Source organism: Austrofundulus limnaeus, unplaced genomic scaffold (assembly GCF_001266775.1).
Source record: "Austrofundulus limnaeus strain Quisiro unplaced genomic scaffold, Austrofundulus_limnaeus-1.0 Scaffold18, whole genome shotgun sequence".
Classification (NCBI taxonomy): Eukaryota; Metazoa; Chordata; class Actinopteri; order Cyprinodontiformes; family Rivulidae; genus Austrofundulus; species Austrofundulus limnaeus.
Genome location: NW_013952420.1, coordinates 3,071,923 through 3,091,715, shown reverse-complemented (window position 1 = coordinate 3,091,715; position 19,793 = coordinate 3,071,923). Strand labels below are relative to the sequence as shown.

Here is a 19,793-nt window from a genome sequence, read left to right as displayed (position 1 = left end):
AAATACAACAATGTAAAAAACTAATTAAAATAAAAACAAAACATCTAAAATGCTAAATGCTTACTAAAAGATTAAAATAGCAAAATGCTGTCCGAAAGTAGAAAAAAAATAGTTAAAATCAGTGAAAACATTAGCTAAAGTTAAAATAGATGAATGTTTGCTAAAAGCTAAAACAAGGCTAAGCAAATTGATACCAATAAAAAAAATTAGCATTTATCCTGATTGTTAGTGTGGAGTTGACTCTCACATTATCCTTTTTTTTTCCTGCATTGTAAGCTTTGCAGTTTAACATGCTGTAAGAGAAGGAGATTTATTTTTTTGGCATCAGGAAGTGGACATCAGGGCAAGTTTGGACGTTTGCCGCCACTTTTTTTAAGAACAAAAGAAGTGCTGGCATGGTAAAGTCGGTTGTCAGTAGTGACGTCTGGAGGAACTCTAGGAACGTCACAAGCGAGAGTACATCGAATGGAGACGAGGCGAAACCAGATTTGTACGCAGAGGTTGCTATTCTTCTTCATTGACATGAGAAAGCAACAAAAGGACAGATGTAGCCTTATAAAAAAACACATATTCTGAGTCTACCTTTATGACAAGGGAAGTAGCCAAATTTATTTACTTAACAGTCAACTCAGTGACCTTATTATCACATTCACTGGTCTTATACAACCCATTGTTTATGTTTAAAGGGATAGTTCAAATCTTTTTGAAACAATGTATTGATCAAGTCTACTTTTCTTTGAATAACGAGCTGTTAGATTGAGATCAGCTTGATTCACTTCATCATTGTCAAATTTCTCTTGTATTATACCATAATACCAGACTATAATAATTATAGTCTGGTATGAATTATTAATACATAATTGTTGTGCTCATTGGTTGCATACAGGCCATTTGTCTAGAGGTGCTAACAAGTTTGCTTGTTTGATCATTTTAAGCATATATACTGTATATGAATGATGGATCAATAGTTTATCTGGAGGTGCCACGTTACAAATTACTCACTGACCATTTGGGCACAGTGTGGCAGCTGCACCAAGGCTGCTATTTGTTTCCACTTGCCCTACTTTTATATAACTTATTTATAGTCGTTTTCTTTCTGTCTTTTTTTCGGTGTCTGTGTGTGTTGAGGGGTTAAGTTCGGGTCGAGGGGTTGTGGTGGGAGCAAAAGTGTTATTTTTGCTGTAAGCCACACTGTAACAACAATATGAGAAACATGATGAAAGTTAAGCTCACCACAGTCCCCCGGCCGCCTGCCAGCCCTGGGCGAAGGTCAGAGAGCTGGGGAGAAGGAGTGCAGGACAGGCTGCTGGAAGTGACCGAATGTGGGAGAAAGCAAGAGAATGACTCGGTTATATGAGAAGCGAAGTCAAGCAGACAGAAAGAAGAAAAGAGCGAAAATACACACATGAAAGGGTTCGACAATTTAAGATATGGAAACAAATGGAAAGGGATTGAGAGAATAAAAAAATGAGAACGCTCGCTTGTTTTTTGTTTTTTTACCATGTTGGATTGAGCCAAAACACACTTCTTGTTGCTCTTGTTGACTCTGTGACAAGTTCTCATAGAGAGAAGGCCAGACGTTCACCCTGCCCACAACATGTAAAAAAATAATACAGGAAGGCGAAGAAAAATCTTAAAAACATAATCAAAGTAAAGTGAAGACTTTTTTTTTTACTTTTTTTGAGATGAATTTCTTAAGGAATTACTGTTCAACGTGTTGGATCATGACCCGGATTATCAAAGTTTTTACCACAAACCTTTTGAAGTGGCACATCCATCTGTCTGATGGAGGGTTATTTTGTGTCAAACATGCTGCTGACCAGAAAAGAGGTGGTCAAAACACAAGCACACACCCATGTATACAAACACACCCTTTCTGGCAGACACATTTGCAAAACATACACAAAATTTTTTTTCTTTTTTTTTTGGTTGGAGGGAGTTTCCAAAGCTAGCAGACCGTCTGACGAGCGTAAATGTATCTGCTCAGGCACTTCCTCCATTTCTGCTCTGTTTTTATATTCTTGAGTTATGCAGAAGAGGACAAACTGAGCCAAACCATACTGGGCAGTATAAGAAACATATCCCAGATTCTGAGCTCTGACCTAAAAGTGAAAAGCATCTGAAATCCATCGAAGTCAAATGCACTGCAAATCCTCATAAAGATGACACATAACAGTTTGTCTCACATTTAAGCAATTGTGATTAGGGGAATGCATTTGCTGCTTTTACCATCAAAATACTATTTAATATTCAATACTCATATCTAAAGTTTAGAAGGATTGCTCCTGACAACAATTGTGTTTTATAAGCAGGTGAAATGTTAGGTTCCCTGTTAGACAGGTGGGACAAGTCATGGCAAATATTCTGTAGTATTTTTTGCAGTTTTATGTAGCAGGACACGTGTATTTCTCAGCATTGCATCACATCCAGCTTGTAAATTGTCAGAGTTTGAGGTTACGAGGATATGAGCCAAAAGGATTGGCATTGAGAGGCATGCTGGGATGCACAAATGATCCATACACAGTCTAGCCTGTGGTCTAAAAGATTTGAATTGAAGGGTTTGGCCCTGGGAACTGAGGCGAAATGCTCCAACTCTTTGGAACAGGGAAAAAAAAATACAGAAATACAGTTGAAGGTCATGCTGGATTATTGCTAGAGTTTGGTATTAAAACTAACGTTCAAATAAGAATTAATACTAGAAAAAAATATTTTGGTACATACTTGAGTTATTTTTCATTTCATAATTTCCAGAGCGTTATTCTGGCAGAACATTATTTACATTTTGGATTTGAAACCTAGATGATTTTATCATGCATTAGGAAGGGAGAAACTATTAGATTCATTAGTACAGAGGTGCTTGGCCTCAAATCAGTAGCATAAGAAAGGGCGTGACCAATGCCACTCAACAAAATGTCTTGACTACCTTCCAACAGCCAATAACACTTACACAGGCAGGGAAAAAAACAGCAAAACAAGCATTCACCGCCTGAATCATGTCTGCTGAAATCAAACAAGGGTTTTCAAATACAAGAGATTCACCTTTCCTCTCAAAGTTACAGTCACCAATCCTAAACCCAGATCTGGTTTTCTGGGCTAATTCTTGTCAGGTTATTTTTATTGAGATGATATCTATCGATGAGGTAAATGAAAACCAGTATAGCAGCTGGGGTTAAGGAGCTGTAAAGTCAAGGTTTCCCAATTGAGGTGGACAGCAAGGCTGCTGAAGGAGGTGAGGGGATTAGAAGGCAGGCAGAGCCGAGGGCAATCAAGGACCTGGTAACTGTTGCTCAAAGGAGCAGACACTGGCAGTGGCTGAACAAACAAGAGACCATATGGGCCGCCAGATGACCGTGTAAGCACTAGACGACACACTCCACCGTGTCTGATCAGCCCCTTGTGGCACTCCTACCACAGATACTATGTAGGAAAAATGGCCAAAACACCCAATGAGGCTGGAGTACAGAACTGAAGATGTGTCCTGTTAGGGAAAACATCATTGAATAGTCATCTTCAGTACACCGCACCAATATGGACACCACCAAACCAGATGTTGAACCTAGAGTTTTTTTTATTCATTTCACTTCATTTTAATTGACTGGGTTAAAAAATAACTGTTGTAATTTATTTTTACTCTTCACTTTATTTTTTTTAATGATAATGTTTAAACATTCATTAGCATTTGTTTCACTTTAGACAGGAACTGAGTCTTATGGAGCCCGCGAGAGGACATGGGGGATTTTATTTTCTTTTTGTGTCCCCTCGCAAAAGTCGTTTATCACTGTTGTGCCTGTTGGTTTATTAACAAATTCACCTGCTCACCATTAGCAAGTTAGCCTACTGCTTTAATTCAGCTTCAGAATGAATATATCACACAGCCACGCATGGAAGTATGTCATATGCCGATATTTTAACACAGTGCAGCCACGCAACATCAATGTCAATTTCACGAACTTGTGGCGACACATCCTGTTTTGGTAACTCGATATTTCAAAATAAAAGTCTGATTTAATTCAGTTCATATACAAAACAAACTTTTGCGTGGGAACACGAAACAATATTGCGAGGTAACGCAAAAGTATTGTGAGGGAACGCAAAAGTATTGTGAGGGAAAGCAAAAGTATTGTGAGGGAACGCAAAAGTATTGTGAGGGAACGCAAAAGTATTGCGAGGGAACGCAAAAGTATTGTGAGGGAACGCAAAAGAAAAAATCCCCCCATGTCTCCTCGCGGGCTCCGTAGAGTCTAAACTGTTGTGTTGACTCATAAGCTTCTCAGTCCTTACAAAAACTGTACATGTTGCATTCCATTTTTACTCTTAAACAAACTTGTATGCAACAACAAACTGATTAGAAACATGTATTTTGTCTTCATTTTATGATGTAAAGAATTTGTCTTTTTTGGGGCTTTCTGACAACCTGCTTTGAGATTTGTGATTCTTGAGTGTTTCAAGCCTGGAGTTAGGAGGGACGATGCAGCTACTGTATGTGAAATGATGGATTTAGGCCACAATCCATGCGGAGACTTAAAAAGAAGGTCTAAACCGAGTGAGCTTGTGCCACTAACTCCTGCTCAAGTGAAAACACAATATGCTCCCTTATTGCGACCGAACGGGAGAGCTTCTTACGGTGACTCTGGAATCGAGCTCGGCAAAAACAGATGGAGCTTTTCACTCCACAGGCAGTGTCACTCATTGTTTTCAAATGTAGTGGAAGCTATAATTTTGTGTCTCTCTCTGCAATCTGTGGTCCCACCATCTCAAAGGAGGAGCAGCAGAATGCACATTTGAACTGAACCGAGTTGAGCAAGCTGCGAGTTAACAAGTCTTGACAGCACATCTTTAAGTGAGCACATGAATGCTAATCTGTAAATGACCCTGACCCTACATACAAAATGATGTAAGGTGATAGCTCTTGAAACTATGTAGGTTTAAGAATTGTGTCGCTACTGTATAGGTTTGGCCTTCTTCTGCTTTCATTTGTAAAAAAAAAAAAAAAAGCAAAACATAGTATAGCTAATTTTATGCACCAATAGGATCCATTTCACGTCTTCTGTAAGAACAATGACAGCTAAATTAATCGCTGTCATAAATGTATTCTAATCAAACAGTCTGTGGTCGGAAAGCTTTATTTCAAATTCAGCTGACTTGTAAATTACACCATTATTATGAAGTGAACGGAAGAGGCTGATGTGTGTGTGAGTGCCATGATACAATCTCATGAATCACCATTTATAGAGTATTACTTTGTTCCATACAGTATTTCACATTTTATTATTACAAGCGCAATTAAAATCAGTTGGTCTGGACATTGTTTTAGTTTCCCTAAGTTTTCCCAGAGTCCAACTTAGTTTTCCAAACCCGTGCTGCAGCATTAAGATACAAAAGCTGTGTAATAGCTACTACTGGTTCCAACTTTCCACGGTCTACGACATGTTTCTTTGCTTTCTGCCAGACTCGGTTCAAAAAGATGCGGCGCAACAGTTTAAGCAGTATCCTAGCAGGGGCTGCAGCAGTTTTAACAGTGGTCAGTGCTGGCTGTGTGACAGAGCCAGAATTCACATAAACCACCGTAGTGAAGAATGTGTCATGGGCACGCATCACAAGGAACACACACTGCACTACACAATACTTTAAATTACAAGAAAGGAATGTGTTGTTCTCTGCACTGTGGTGTGGATGTTTAATCCATGCGTAGCTTCAGTTTTAGCTAAGGAAATACGAATAAGAAACAGGTGCAGCAGGTTATAAGGACAAAGTAACAGAAGTAAAGCAGTCTAGTTAAGGCTCCGCATACCAAAGATGCAAATTTGTCTCATTGATGTAGTTGCATGGCAGAAAATTTGTTTGCAGAGCAGCTCCGCCTGCCCCTTCTCGACACAAGGCCCAAGCCAAGCTATTTCTCACAGGCGAACGCGCCAAGTATTATGTGATTGGTCAGAAGTTCGTGGGCATATTTCTTAATGCAGAAAAGTGCTCAGACAACAAAGGTGGCTGCTGTGCATCCAAATAACATGGAGAGTTTTAAGGAGCAATTGTCCGAAGCAGTCCATCTATATGACTCCTTAAGACACTTGAAGAAAGGAGTCAAATAGCCAGTCATTCATGGGTGGTGATAGCAATGTACACAAAGGAATCCATCTGCTGAAAAGTGTGACCCTCTATCCGTATCAAATTTGTGGCCAAACAGCAGATATTTGAGTGGAGACTTAAATAAATCCCTGTGCTGTGATGTTTACAGCAGTGGGAGGGGTTTCCAAGGAGCTTTTGTACCGTGTGTTTCCTAGGCTATGAAAGGTGTGCATGAAAACGAATGTCCCGCAACTAGAGGTGTAAATCACCAGCTTTATCACAATATGATATTATATTGATTTGTTTGGATGACACAATTTTTCTCGATAACACAAAGTCTGTCATGGTAAAATTTCGATTCACTTCACAAGTCTGCAATTGATATGATGCCTTATCATATGCCCATCTAAGACAAACATTTAGTAAATGATTGTGTTAGATGGGCCATATGAATCTGATGGCATCGAAATGACTGGCATCCTCACAGTTCCCCTTTAAAGAAAAGGAGCCTTGTAACAGTAATACACACTGATGATTCATTTGTAGGGATGTCCCGATCAGATACTCAGTATCAGAATCTTTGGCAGATACGGCCATTTTTTGAAAATCGGGTAGAATCGGATTTAGTCATGTGATCGCGCCTATCCAGTTTTCGTGACAGTTTTCAGCCTCATCATGCTTTATAGCTGCCGTTAAGAAGTCAAGACGCACACAAGTATGCAACCATGTCCGCAGTGTGGGAACACTTTTCAATGGAAAACAATGATGCTGAAAACAAAATCTGCAAACTGGATGTTTCTCGTGGTGGGAACAGCAGGGCTCGCTTTAATACAAACAACCTTGTCACTTGGAAAGGAATAAAGCTATCGGATCGGTATCGGATTGGTATCAAATCGGTATCAGAAAGACTAATCATTCAAAAAATCGGATTGTATCGGGAGCCAAAAAAATCTGGATTGGGACATCCCTATTCATTTGATCCTTTTTCTGAACTTTAGCACAAGATTATAAGCTGTTGTTGGTGTAATAAGTGACAATATTTTTAAAAGAAATACATATTATAAATTTTAAAAATTGCCACAAATAAATTATCAAACTATTTAATGGCACGTTTAACCTAAGAAGTATGAAACATGTGAAATACATATAAAACATACTGAGTTTTTTTTTAACAAGAGCTTTTTGGAGAAAAAATGACAATACACTGTATGACCTTGCTTACAGTATTGCATTATATCGAGATGTACCGTATTTTCACCCGTGTCATAATATGTACCGTATCACCAAATTCTTGCCAGGACACAGCCCTATTATTTTTTCATGACGAAAATGTTGTCATCTCATCTGACTAAAATACCTTTTGTCATGTGCTCAGATGTCTACCCAATTCATTTTCAGAAACTCTCCATGTAGTTTGTGACGTTTTCTTTAAGCACTGTCCATTTTCCTGACTACTCGTCCACAAAGTCAAGCTTCGAGGTGCATTTGTCTTCAAGTGACCTTGTTGATAAACAGTGTCCGCTGTGACAATTTGCAGCTCCATTAGTGGATCTGAATGTCTGTGTTCCTATGCTGATTAATGCTTTCCGAGCTTGTTCTGTGATTTGCAGGTTGTTTGTCTTTTTATGACTGACAATTTTACAATTTTGTGTGTTGGTAAAAGAAGTAGTCATTACATTTTTGCTTCATATCAAGATCATTTCATTAAATTTGCTGAAGAGACCATTTGCCACATACTGTATGGGTTTTCTCTGGGTGCTCCAAATAAAATGCCTTTTAGGTTAATTTGTAACTAAATTGTCTCTAGGTGTGAGTAAGAATGTGAGTTGTCTGCCTTATTTGTTTCTGTGTCCCTGTGATGGACTTGCAACCTGTCCAGGGTGTACCCACCTCTCACAATAACTACTGGAGATAGATAGGCACCAGCTGTCCCATGACCCTGAAAGGAAACAGCGTGTAATTACAGTGGATGGATGCACTAACTTTATGACCGAAACAAAGAAAACAGATTTGCTGAACTTTTAGACCGTGTCGATTTGCTTAAGTTGATCTCTCTTGAGACTGCGATGCATTTTTTAAATGTATTAATTCACTAAACGATGACAGAAATGAACAAACATGTCTTGACTAACCTTTACATTTTTTGTTGTTTAGGGTTTCATCGCAATGAGGATATGAAGGCTATTGATGTGCTTCCCATCCTCAAGGAGAAGGTTGCCTTTCTCTCAGGTCAGTTGTAAATATCACTGTTACTCACAATGTGCTAACCAAACCTCTTACTCATATTAATGTTACAGAAAAGGACTAAGAAGTTAAGAATCACTGTCTAGATTTTTGTTATCCAGTTGTTTCAAATTAGTTTGTTAACCATTGTTTGTTCCAGTAGTAGAGTATGTAGAACTGGACATTCTCATTTAGGTATTTTTCTGTTTGCAAGGCAACAAAATAGACAATGCAGACGTGTTTTTAAAGTCAAGAAAGTAATTTGTGTGTATGTATTTGTTGTTGTTGAAGACCCACTTTTTTAAAATGATAAACGCTTAAAACAATGCTAGTAGTAAATACATTTGAAATGATATGCGTGGGAAATGATAAAATTCATCACAAAAATGTATTTTTTTTTCCCCATTTTCTTAGAGTTTTCTCAAAGTATTTTGTTTACTAATTTATTTTACTACGGTTTAATACATTCAGTTCCAGTTGACACATGTACTGTAACCAAGAGCAACAATGTCAAAACCACTCAACTAGGGCTGGGCGATTAGTTGATCGCGATTATTGATCGAGAAAAAATTCAGGTCGATCACAGTGATCAACTGTGAGCCTGTTACTCTGGTTCCTTCCATAACAAACGTAATGAGCTTCGATCCTATTCAGTTGGCAATTGTGCACAAATTGTTGCTGTTTTGTAGGGTTTATGTTTCTTAATGGCATATTTAATGTGAAATTAAATTCTAAAACTTTAATTTTACAAAAGGATTACTTTATTAATGTGAGATTCTATGATTTACACATAAAAGTTTTTTTTTTCTTGGTAAATACCTTTTTAAATACATTGCAAAAATATTTTCATGTTCTGCTGAACCACAGCTATTTGTTATATAAGTGAAAGTGAAATAACAGCCATTATTTTTATTTCTGTAGCTATTTATTTGTGAAATAATTTTTCAGTCACTTTTTAGGTTCACAAAAATTTGTGACATTAATCAAGATCAGACGATATGAAAAAATTGATCATGATAATTTTTTTGCCATATCACCCAGCCCTACACTCAACTAACCTAAAGTCCGCTGTAGTCACAAAGCTAAAAATATTCTAGTATTTATACTGTATACTTTAATGAAGCTGCATAAACTACTCACTTTAATTACAAACGTGCCAGCTGTGTGTAACTTCCCAGATTAAGTAGCTTGAAAATGAAGGCATAGTGATAACATCACCAGTTTATGAAATTAGCTAGCTCCAATCACTTGTTTTGTAGATTTATTCAGCAGAACAAACCTGCATTAAGGGTAAAAGATAATTTTTTACTTTGTTGTTCCAGTTGTGGATCCCTAACAGTGCTAATACTTTTAGTGTTAGCTATGCTAATGGTTCTCACAATTTAGTACAGGTAATGTTTTCTGCTTTCTTCAGCTACAGTTTTTATAAACGTCATAGAACTGTGTAGTTTAATGTTTGCCATGTTAGCTTTGTGGCTAACTAGCTTATCATGTAATCAGCTAATTGACCTTTTATTACCTCCACCAAGGGCGAGGTAATGTTTTCGGTCACGTATGTCTGTCTGTCGTTCTGTCGTTCTGTCCGTGGACAACAATACTCAAAAACTTGTGGATGGATTGTCATGACATTTTTACCACATGTGGGTACTGGCTCAAGTAACACACCTTTGAATATTGGCGATGTTCCGGATCACGATGCGGATACAGGATTTTTTTTTTAACGCTGTGATGCTTTCACAGGTCGTGGGTTTCAAAGTGTCCAGCAGGTGGCACTGTAGTATTGGTGTGCCCCTTTGTAACTCTATTACAGGATGGGGGAAATTGGTCTTGACGGAGGTTTGCACTCTCCGAGTGCTTCTCTGCACTCATTCTGACATCTTGGCAACAAAAATAATGTTAAATCAATGTTAAATTTAGGATTCATTAATCTAGCTGTTTCAGATTTTATCTATACTCTATCCAAAAGGAGCAATATGGATAGTATTTCTTTCCTTTTTTTTTACAATAACAAACCAAAATAAAAACAAACAAAAAGGGAAAAAAAAAGCAACAACTTTCTACCTTTTGCCTCTTTTAAAATGTGTTGTGTAGAAAGTACAGATAATTGTGCAAAAATGTAAGGAGTAGAAGTAAATATAGGCTGAAAAATAATTACTCGAGCAAAGTACAGGTAACCAAAATTCTTACTTAAGTGCATTAACAAAGTATTTGTACTTGGTTACATTACAACTCTGATTAAGACATTTCATTATCACAATTTTGTAATATTAAATGTTTATAAACACTTTTGTATATATAAGTCAATACAAAAGCAGGATAGCTATGAGGTTTTTGAGCACTTTATGCCTGATTTTACGCATGAATTTTGAAAATTATTTGAGTAGAGGAAAAGTGCAAGTACACTACAATAAGTAAAGTAGTACAAAACCATAAATAAGATATATTGAGAAAAAATATGGTCACACTTTCTGACTTAAAGTTCAAATGACATTAGCATAATTATAAGAGAAAGATTAGTTTCTTGTTTGTTGTCCGTGTTGTTTATTAACTTCATTGTGACTCAAAAGCTCTTGTCATCATAAGACTAATTTGACCCTTATGTTTCAGTGACTCAGCACATCCATGACTAACTGCAAACTTATTAGCAGTTGGCACTGGTACAAATTGAAAGTTATCTCACAACACTCCAGCATTCAGTTCAGTTATCGGTTCATTTTGTTGGAGGCTATTTACCTAATTTAGCAGCAACAAAAAATGTCTGTTTTAGATCTGAGTAAGCCCAGACTTTTTAAACAGAAATCTTTGTTTTAGGGAAGTGAAAACTCATTTATTTTCTCCACCCACTTAATCTTGTGAAAATAAAAGCTCTTTCTGAAGGTCCAGCTGCTTCAGCAAACTTTACTGCAGAATCTGAAACAGATATTCAGGCACAAAAATGTACATTACTCACTCTTTTGATAATTTTATGTTTTTTACAAAGGTGGCAGAGACAGACGTGGAGGTCCAATTCTCACTTTTCCAGCACGAAGCAATCATGACAGAATACGACCCGATGATCTGCGCAGACTTGTAGCGTACCTGGCTACTATTCCAAGGTAGAATGCAAACACACAAACACACACAAAGCACACACAGGCTGTCGATTCTGGATATTTGCTTTAAATGTGGTCAAGCACAAACACTCAAAGTGCCTTTATTAATTATTGTTTATTGTTTATCATTATAAACTAAAATACTTTCTAGTGAACTGGGGGGTATTGTGTATTTTCCAGACACATACTAGTTCAGTTTAGTACCACATAAAGTAACTATGTTACCTTCAGTTGTTCTGAAAAAGCTGCACGTTTTAAAAACAATGCTTTGGAGGAGAGGTGCTCAGACTGAGCTCCAGGGAGGAGCTGTGTACAAATAGGCGGTGCTTTGTACCAGCAAGTGTTTAGATAGCTCCACATGGATACCACAGGAGATTGAAGGATTTCTCAAACATGCATGAATGAGTCAAAGCAACACTCTGGGTATGTTTTTGATAAGGGACATAATAATGTAACATATTGTAACATTATACTGTACATTACTTGAACTGTAAATCGACTGTAAAAATACTGTTCAAAAATACGTCACACAGACGGCGCCATTTTTCAACACTGCAAAGCATACCGGGTTAATGATGAAGTTCACTAGTTTTTCCGGTGCGAGACTGTCAAGCTCTTATTCACCCTAAAGGTTCATCCTGAACAAAATCTGATGATCAGCACTTGTAAATGAAACCAGGGTGTGTTGACTGGAAGGATAATTTAGAAATGACACAGTCTGCAACTCAAAATGTGTACAGAGGACAATAGAGCTGCTACATGAACTGGAGAAGTCCTCGTGTTAATGCCAAGCTAATACATATATATGGTTAGCATCTGAGCTAATACATTTTTGTATATGTCGACATATCATTAGCTATGTTTAAACTAAGGCCTCATACTTATTAGTAGTATACAGTATATACTGTATATATATATATATATATATACACACACACACACATATACATACACATACACATACATACACATGTAGCATTAGTTCCAATGCTAACAATATTAGCGCTATGCTCCTGCCCCTATTCACCTTTGCATACAGCCATGAAATTAGAGGTATATTAGTAATTAAGAACTGACTGCGGTGATAAAGTTAATAACATAACATGTTCACAAAAAATACTTAGCATCAGTCTATTTTGGTCATGGCTACACTGGAACTAACTGTTAGCCAGTCAGAATTAAACATAGGTTGTTCAAGGAGCTATCTAGAACAGGTAAAATATTCATTGTTCATAAAGTCTTCACATAATCTCATTTCTTTACTATCTTTTAAACAGTTTTTCTTTTTATTTGTGGGGTTAAACATTTTTGGAGCTCACCCCATTTGAAAATCATACTCTAATCTTATTATCCAAGTAAAAGCTGTGTTAAATGACTTTTGTTGTCTAACATTATTGTTTATTTCTAAAAAAAAAAAAGTAGTTAACATAACCTTACGTTTAAGGACCAACACAATACACACGTTTCATTGTGTCTCTGTAACAGACATTCCCACCCTGCTTAAATTAAAAAAAATAAAATAAAAAACACTGAAAGTAAACCTGGGGCTACAAGGAGCAGGACTGGTTTTGGTTTATGCCCCCACCCCCATCATTCTCTTTTCAAGTTTTTCATTTCCTTTTAGCTCTCTAGAAAAACTACTGTTAACCCTCTTTGTGTTAGTTATTATTAGTTTAAAATAAAAGGAAGATGATAACATTTAAACATTTTGTCATTTATTCACCACATCATCAACAGTATAGTGTCTTTTTTAAAGTAGGTGCCAATTTTTTCCTGTTATTTTCTGTTCAAATAGACTTGAATGTCAAAACTTAAACCATGAAGCCACAGGACTTACTTGCAGAACTTCACTGAAGGCACCTTTACTTCATAGCTCGGGGGTGTTCTGTTTGGACTCACTTGTGATTAACTTCAAGGGCAGATTGTTCTCCTCCGTTCTGGAGCCTCTGATCTTCATCGTGCTGCACATCCTCAGTGCTTCGCTGCTTTTAAATCTTTCTTAGGTTTACAGTTTTAAACCTTGTCTCGAGATGAGAGGTAGTTCAGATCAGTTTCAGAAAACCTTACAGGTCTAACACTTCTGTCAAATGTGTTTTACCACAAACTTAATGTGTTGCCTCTACGTCTAAATTTTTGTTTCTGTGGCACTTTAATAATAACCGTATTTTAGCTTTATTCTTTAAGCTCTCTGTGACATTGCAATGACTATATGCACAAACCTCTATTATATTTGGCACAGCAGATACACTTTATTTTGGCCATGGTAGAATTTTACCAACTGTTATGAATCAATAGTTGGTTCAGTAATTGACAGTTTTTTATTTGGCCTTTATCTTCAATTTCATCTCACTCGCTGCTAAATAATCTTAAATGCTAAGTTTAAAAGGTAAAAGTCTTCATTTGCTTTTGTGGTTTTAAAATGTCTATGACATGCATCTCACTCAAATACAAAAAGTAAAAGAAAACATCTTTATATATAAGAAACATACACACAATTTTACACATTTTGTCACAAAACTGACAGATTTCTTCAGAATTTGGCTCTCAGCCAAAGTCAAACAGGAAGTAGGAAGTGAAACTCTGTTTTTCTTTTTTTAATTGTTAACAATATAATTTGAACTCTGACTCTTCATCTCTTTGTTAGTGACTCGAAATATCCTAAAGAAACATCTGATTCTTCTTTACAATCTGTGTTGTTAGCCTTGTAGCAATGCTCTGTTTACATGCAGACATTCCCTTTTGACATCACTTCCTGTTGCTTCACATGCAAATTTCTCAACAACTCTTCATCTCAGCAGTATAAAGTTATTTTTGCAATATGCTATCAACGTTGCCTTTCCAAAAATGCATTCATATTTATTGCAAATAAAAAAATTGGATGCAAAAAAAATTTGGATGTCACAGGCACTTTAAACAAAAAATAGTTGTATGAATACGAAAATACCAAACACACATTTAGTTATTTTATTATGAATATGCTGGGCCTCACATATGCAATCACCATTCTCTGAATTAGGACTCAGAGACTGATAAAGTCTGTGAGCAAACCCTTGAACTGAACTCAGCTTTTAGGAGGTTTTATGAATTTCCTTTCCTAAATTTACTTCTCTCCTTCTTTTCTGTTCCTACAGTTTCCCCTGTTTCCTCTCCTCTCTGTCAGACNAAAAAAAAAAAATTAAATAAATCTCCGCTGCTCTGTTTGCAGAGAGTGAGGGCACAGTGAGACAGAGCAGGAGAGTCTGCGTCTGTTTCTGTCTTATAGCTAGACGCGGTCAGATTAAAGCCCTTAATGCAGGGAAATAACCTTTTATGGCCTTGTCCAGCAGCGTGACTCCTGGTAAGAAGCTGTGGAAATTTTACCACTTAAATGTTTTAGCTGTTCCTTTTTCTTTCCCCTCTGTAGATGGAGGGAACGTTTTACCTTCTGGCCAAAGGTTTTAAGTAAAAAAAAAACTGATCGGTAACTCCTCTGCGTCTTGTCAACGTTGCGTCCTAACCCTCTTCTTGTCATTGCGCTCTGCAGTGAGGAGGTGGCCCGGCATGGCTTCACCGTCATCGTGGACATGCGCGGTTCCAAGTGGGACAGCATCAAACCGCTGCTGAAGATCCTGCAGGAGTCTTTCCCTTCTTGCATCCACGTTGCTCTCATCATCAAGCCAGACAACTTCTGGCAGAAGCAGAGGACCAACTTTGGCAGCTCCAAGTTTGAATTTGAGGTGAGCTCAAAAAGGGTTCTGTTCTATTTCTAGTGCAACAAATTTATCATTTATAATTGTTATATTATTATACCATTATATAATTCTCTGGTTTATTACTTTCAACAACATATCAGTGTTTTCTGTATGTCAGATAAGCAATTTAGATATATTCCTTGATCCAAATAGCCATCAGCCATACTGTCAGCTCTAACTGGACTGCTGTTGTGTGACAGAAGTACTGTTCTGTCCCGTGTGTAGCTGGTATATTTAGTTCTGACCCAGTTACTATGGAAACAGCATATATAGGGCATGGCAAAGAATTTTATCTCAAATTTAGTCGGATGACTTTGGAGAATAAACTTCTTGTGTGCCGGTTGTGAGAAACTTTAAGGTCGTCCACGTGTTGATCTTTACTAAAGTTCAACATGTTTCCCCAGCATTCCCTGCTGCTAAAAAATAAAAGTTTGCAGTTTCAGGAACCAAAAGCCAAACTACTAACACTGACATACACAAAAAAAAACTTTTCCTTTTTGCCACAGTATTATTCAGGGATATATAAACTTTAAACCTTTTTTTCTCTCTGTTGGTTTCCTAATCTAAAGGTCGACATAGATATTTACATTCAAAGCATAATCTGATAGTAGCTCTAAATCCTCCCGTTTATTTGGTGTTTTTCTTCTGTCTGCCTTACCTCCCTGAAACTCAGCACTTTATATATGTATGTGTGTATTTTTCTCTTATTAGTAATAACAGAAATGTTCATTTTTTTCCTCCCACACCCTTAGTTTCAACAATAGACATGAAGAGTTGCAGATTTTTCAAATTCTTCTCAAATCCTTGGTTTATTTGTTGGAAATGTTTGGAAAGGGGAGGAAAATTATTATTCTGTAACCTCCAAACAGAGCCGGCTCTTGGCATAGGCGAACTAGGCGTCGTCTAGAGCGTCATCTGCTGGAGGGGGCGCTGAACTGCAGAAGAACAAAAAGTAATTATTTGTAATCCCTGGTTGTAACTCTGCTCAGTGCCCCTTTCAGTTAGCTTTATCTTAAAAAACTATAATGAAGTATTACAGGAAAAATAAACTACTCTACCCATAAAACATCCCCCATCAATGGAGCAAATGCCCCCACCCTCTCTCTCATTTGATTGACGTTGCACTGACTTGTCCTGCTCCGACACTCTGACGGGGGAGGGGCTAGTAGTGCCTCTCAGGTAGCAGTTCATGTTGACAAACTCAATAACAACAAGCCTGTATTTTGTTGTCCCATACATGTCAACCTCTTCAGACATATACCTGTATAAAAAGCCTCAAAAATCTATAAATCTTGCAAAAAAATCCATACAACTGGGGGGTGGGGGCAAATAAGTCTAAGTTTACCATAGTACTTTACACTGTCAAACTTGTTTTTAGGGGTTTAAATTGGGGTGGGTGGGACATAGTTGGGGGGGGGGGGGGGGAGGCTGCGCTTCAACTCGCCTAGTGCACCAAAATGGCTAGAGCCAGCACTGCCCCCAAAGCTTGTTCTCCTCCCTTTTGTTCACTTGTTCGATGTTAGTTATATATTTTTTTCTTGCCTTTGTTGTTGTATCGCTGTCTACTTGCTCCAGACGGTGATGGTGTCCTTAGAAGGCTTAACCAAGATCGTGGACCCTTCCCAGCTAACGGCTGACTTCGAGGGCAGCTTAGAGTACAATCATGACGAATGGATTGAGGTTTCCATATTTTCTTCCCCATTTTATGTCAATTGAAATCCAAAGTAAAAAAAAAAATCTGATAAGATTTTGATTCAGTTTCAATAAATGTTCCTTCTAGGTGCGGCTTTCTTTTGAGACCTTTGCCAGCGACGCGGCTCGGGCTTTGGCACGCCTCGAGGAGCTCCAGGAAACCCTGTCCCAGCGCGACCTCCCGCGGGACTTGGAGGGCGCTCGGCGGCTCATGGAGGAGCACGCCGCGCTCAAGAAGCGAGCCACCAAGGCCTCCGTGGAGGAGCTCGACGCGCAGGGGCGACGGCTGCTCCAGAGGCTGCAGGCGCAGACCGCGGGGGGTGGGGACGGCGGCTACGGCAACCGCGGCGTCGGAGCCAGCGGGGACTCCAACGACCACCACCATGGGCTCCACGCTCAGCACGCCGACGCTCACAACTTGGTGGCCAAAGTGACGGCTCTGTTGGACAAGCTCCACGGCACGCGGCAGAATCTGCAGCAGCTGTGGCACATGAGGAAGCTGAAGCTGGACCAGTGCTTTCAGCTGCGACTCTTCGAGCAGGATGCTGAGAAGGTCAGAGCACTTGTTATAAGTCAGAGAGTTAGGTTCTAGATTTAGCTTTGTGTAAATACTTGCAGTTAGAAATTGTAGTTATAGTCAGGTGGTGCTTCAACACCACTGTTCTCAGAGATTAAACTTGCAAGCGATTGTCGCCTCCCCGCACAACTTCCATAGGAAATGAATGGAGAGCGAGCGACGTCGCTTTCCGTGTGTCGAGCCCTTTAGACGCTGACGTCTCCTCTGATGGCTGATGATGAGCGCTAGTGTCGTGGTAGCAGCATGTGTTTACATCCGTTGCCGCCATGTTTGTAATGACTTATCACGAGAACAAACGTATTCATGCGTGACTTTAATAGCATTTCTTACTAAATGGAAACACCGCAATTGCGAAACTATGTTTTTCGAAATTAACAGAATATCGACAAAGTTTTGCGCACATTTGCAATGGAAACACAGATAGAGAAAGTTTGTTTCCAGATGTCACCCTGTGATCAGGATCAGGGATGAAAGGTTTTTCATATTCGCAAACCCCAAACAACAAGCCCTGTTCTCATTGTTGTTACTCAGCAAGAGATGGAAAGGCTTTTCCTTTGAAATACCTAAAAAAATACATTTTAAAAAATGTTCTGTTCTCTCCACCTCATGTGTTTATAGATGTTCGACTGGATCATGCACAACAAGGGGCTCTTCCTCACTAGCTACACGGAGATCGGAGGGAATCACCAGCACGCTGTTGAGTTGCAGACGCAGCACAACCACTTTGCTATGAACTGCATGGTAAGGGACAGTCTCCAATTCTAACATGCTCATCAAGAGGCATGGAAATATGCATATGTTTACAAAAACTACTATGACATTCTTGAGATTCAAGTCGTTTTGATATTTCATCAACCCACTCCATTTTTGTCCACGCTTGGTTTAGCCGTTAGCTCGTCACACTGGTCAGAATTAACTTAAGCTAACCAAAACATTAGCTTTGCTAATTTATAAACCGCTAACAAAAAATATAGCAGTGCTAAATTTAAACTGCTAAACATATAAAAGAAAATAATAAAATATCGGAAGCTAGCACTAACGGCTAATTTCTAACCGCTAAAATGACTGTCACTCAGTCTGCATCAGATGTCTTTGTATCCTTCGAGCTGCAGACTTGATTCTGTTGGTTTCATTCAAAGGTGGGCGGAGTCATTTGTGGCAATTCAGCCAATCTAAAGTTATAGCCCTGCCCAATGCAGCTGAACACACAATGATGAAATGAAGACAAATGAAATTAAACAGTTTTTCATTTTATCTTTATTTACTGTATAAAAATATTAAGAAAATCAAAAGGCCTTTGTCTTTCACTACTTTATATCTATGCTGTAACTATAACTTGCTATACATTTTTTTAAAATAAATATAAAGAATATAATATATCTATACCTATTTATACCTACCTAACCTTAGACATAAAGTTGGCAAAACCTAATTTAGCAAATGATTTGTACACTAAAGGTTTTCAAAGTTACTGAAAGATCTGTTAAACAAATAATCAGCTCTGTTATTAGCTGTTGGCTGATTAGCAGAACCATAAACATCACTGAAACTTTGTTTTTCCAAAATGAGGTTTGGGGCGCTATCTACAACAGGTGATATTTTAGTTGTTTGCAAGCATTTTACGGAAACACGTTTTTAAAAAAATCCTATCACTCTGAGCAGTTTTCCCATCTTTTGTCACGGAGCAGTTCCCAGAATTAACCCTCGTGTTCCAACTTCTTCTATTTTTAGAGTTTTGCTGGTGACTAATGACTGCAGCTGAGGATATTATGGTGTATCATTTGCAAGTCCTAAACTGTTGTACTTTCGCAATTCTTATCAAAGCTTTGCAATCTTGTAGAAGATTGTTACAAAGATGGTAGATTTGTCCCAGACCTGGTTCTTCCTGTTTGTCATCCTCCTACCAAAAACCACACTCTGCTCTTAGCTTTTACCTCTTTGATACAGTTTAAGTCAATGGTTTGATTGCCTTTCTGTCATCAGATGAATGAATCAAATCTTATTTATTTAAAATTCATTTAAAACAGCTGAGTTGACCTGAGCTGTACACAAAAAGAAGAGAAGGAATAGTTGAAAGACTAAAAAAATCAAATAAAAGCAGCTAAAGACATCTCTCTTTCTTAACAACCTGTCAAACTAATAAACCAAACAACAGTGATTTTTTTTCTGACAAAGTTCATTTAGGCCCAGGTTTTGTAAGCAGATGATTTAGCAGTCTGATCTTGAAGTAGCAACAACCCACCCATAATGGTGCGTTCACACCGAACGCGATTTCAGCTTCAAAATCGCAGCCAACGCTGAAGTCTGAAGCTTGTGCACTTTGAGGTCAGACGCAGGACAGTTGTTGAAGCGCCGCACGGCGACAGCCAAATCGTTCAAATCGCGCTGCTCTAATCGCGCTTGAGGCGCCGC

General features: G+C 38.2%; 1 protein-coding gene across 4 annotated transcripts in view; it reads left to right on the top strand.

Annotated features, from left to right (window-relative positions):
* The window catches only part of triob (trio Rho guanine nucleotide exchange factor b), a 132,739-nt gene that overhangs the window by 37,409 nt on the left and 75,537 nt on the right, over positions 1-19,793 (top strand). For all 4 annotated transcript variants that reach the window (XM_014003416.1, XM_014003415.1, XM_014003417.1 and 1 more), the window contains 6 exons: positions 8,221-8,295; positions 11,270-11,384; positions 14,905-15,097; positions 16,688-16,792; positions 16,893-17,357; positions 18,000-18,122. In XM_014003416.1, the coding sequence (XP_013858870.1) occupies positions 8,221-8,295; positions 11,270-11,384; positions 14,905-15,097; positions 16,688-16,792; positions 16,893-17,357; positions 18,000-18,122 (1,076 nt within the window). The remainder of the gene's footprint in view (positions 1-8,220; positions 8,296-11,269; positions 11,385-14,904; positions 15,098-16,687; positions 16,793-16,892; positions 17,358-17,999; positions 18,123-19,793) is intronic.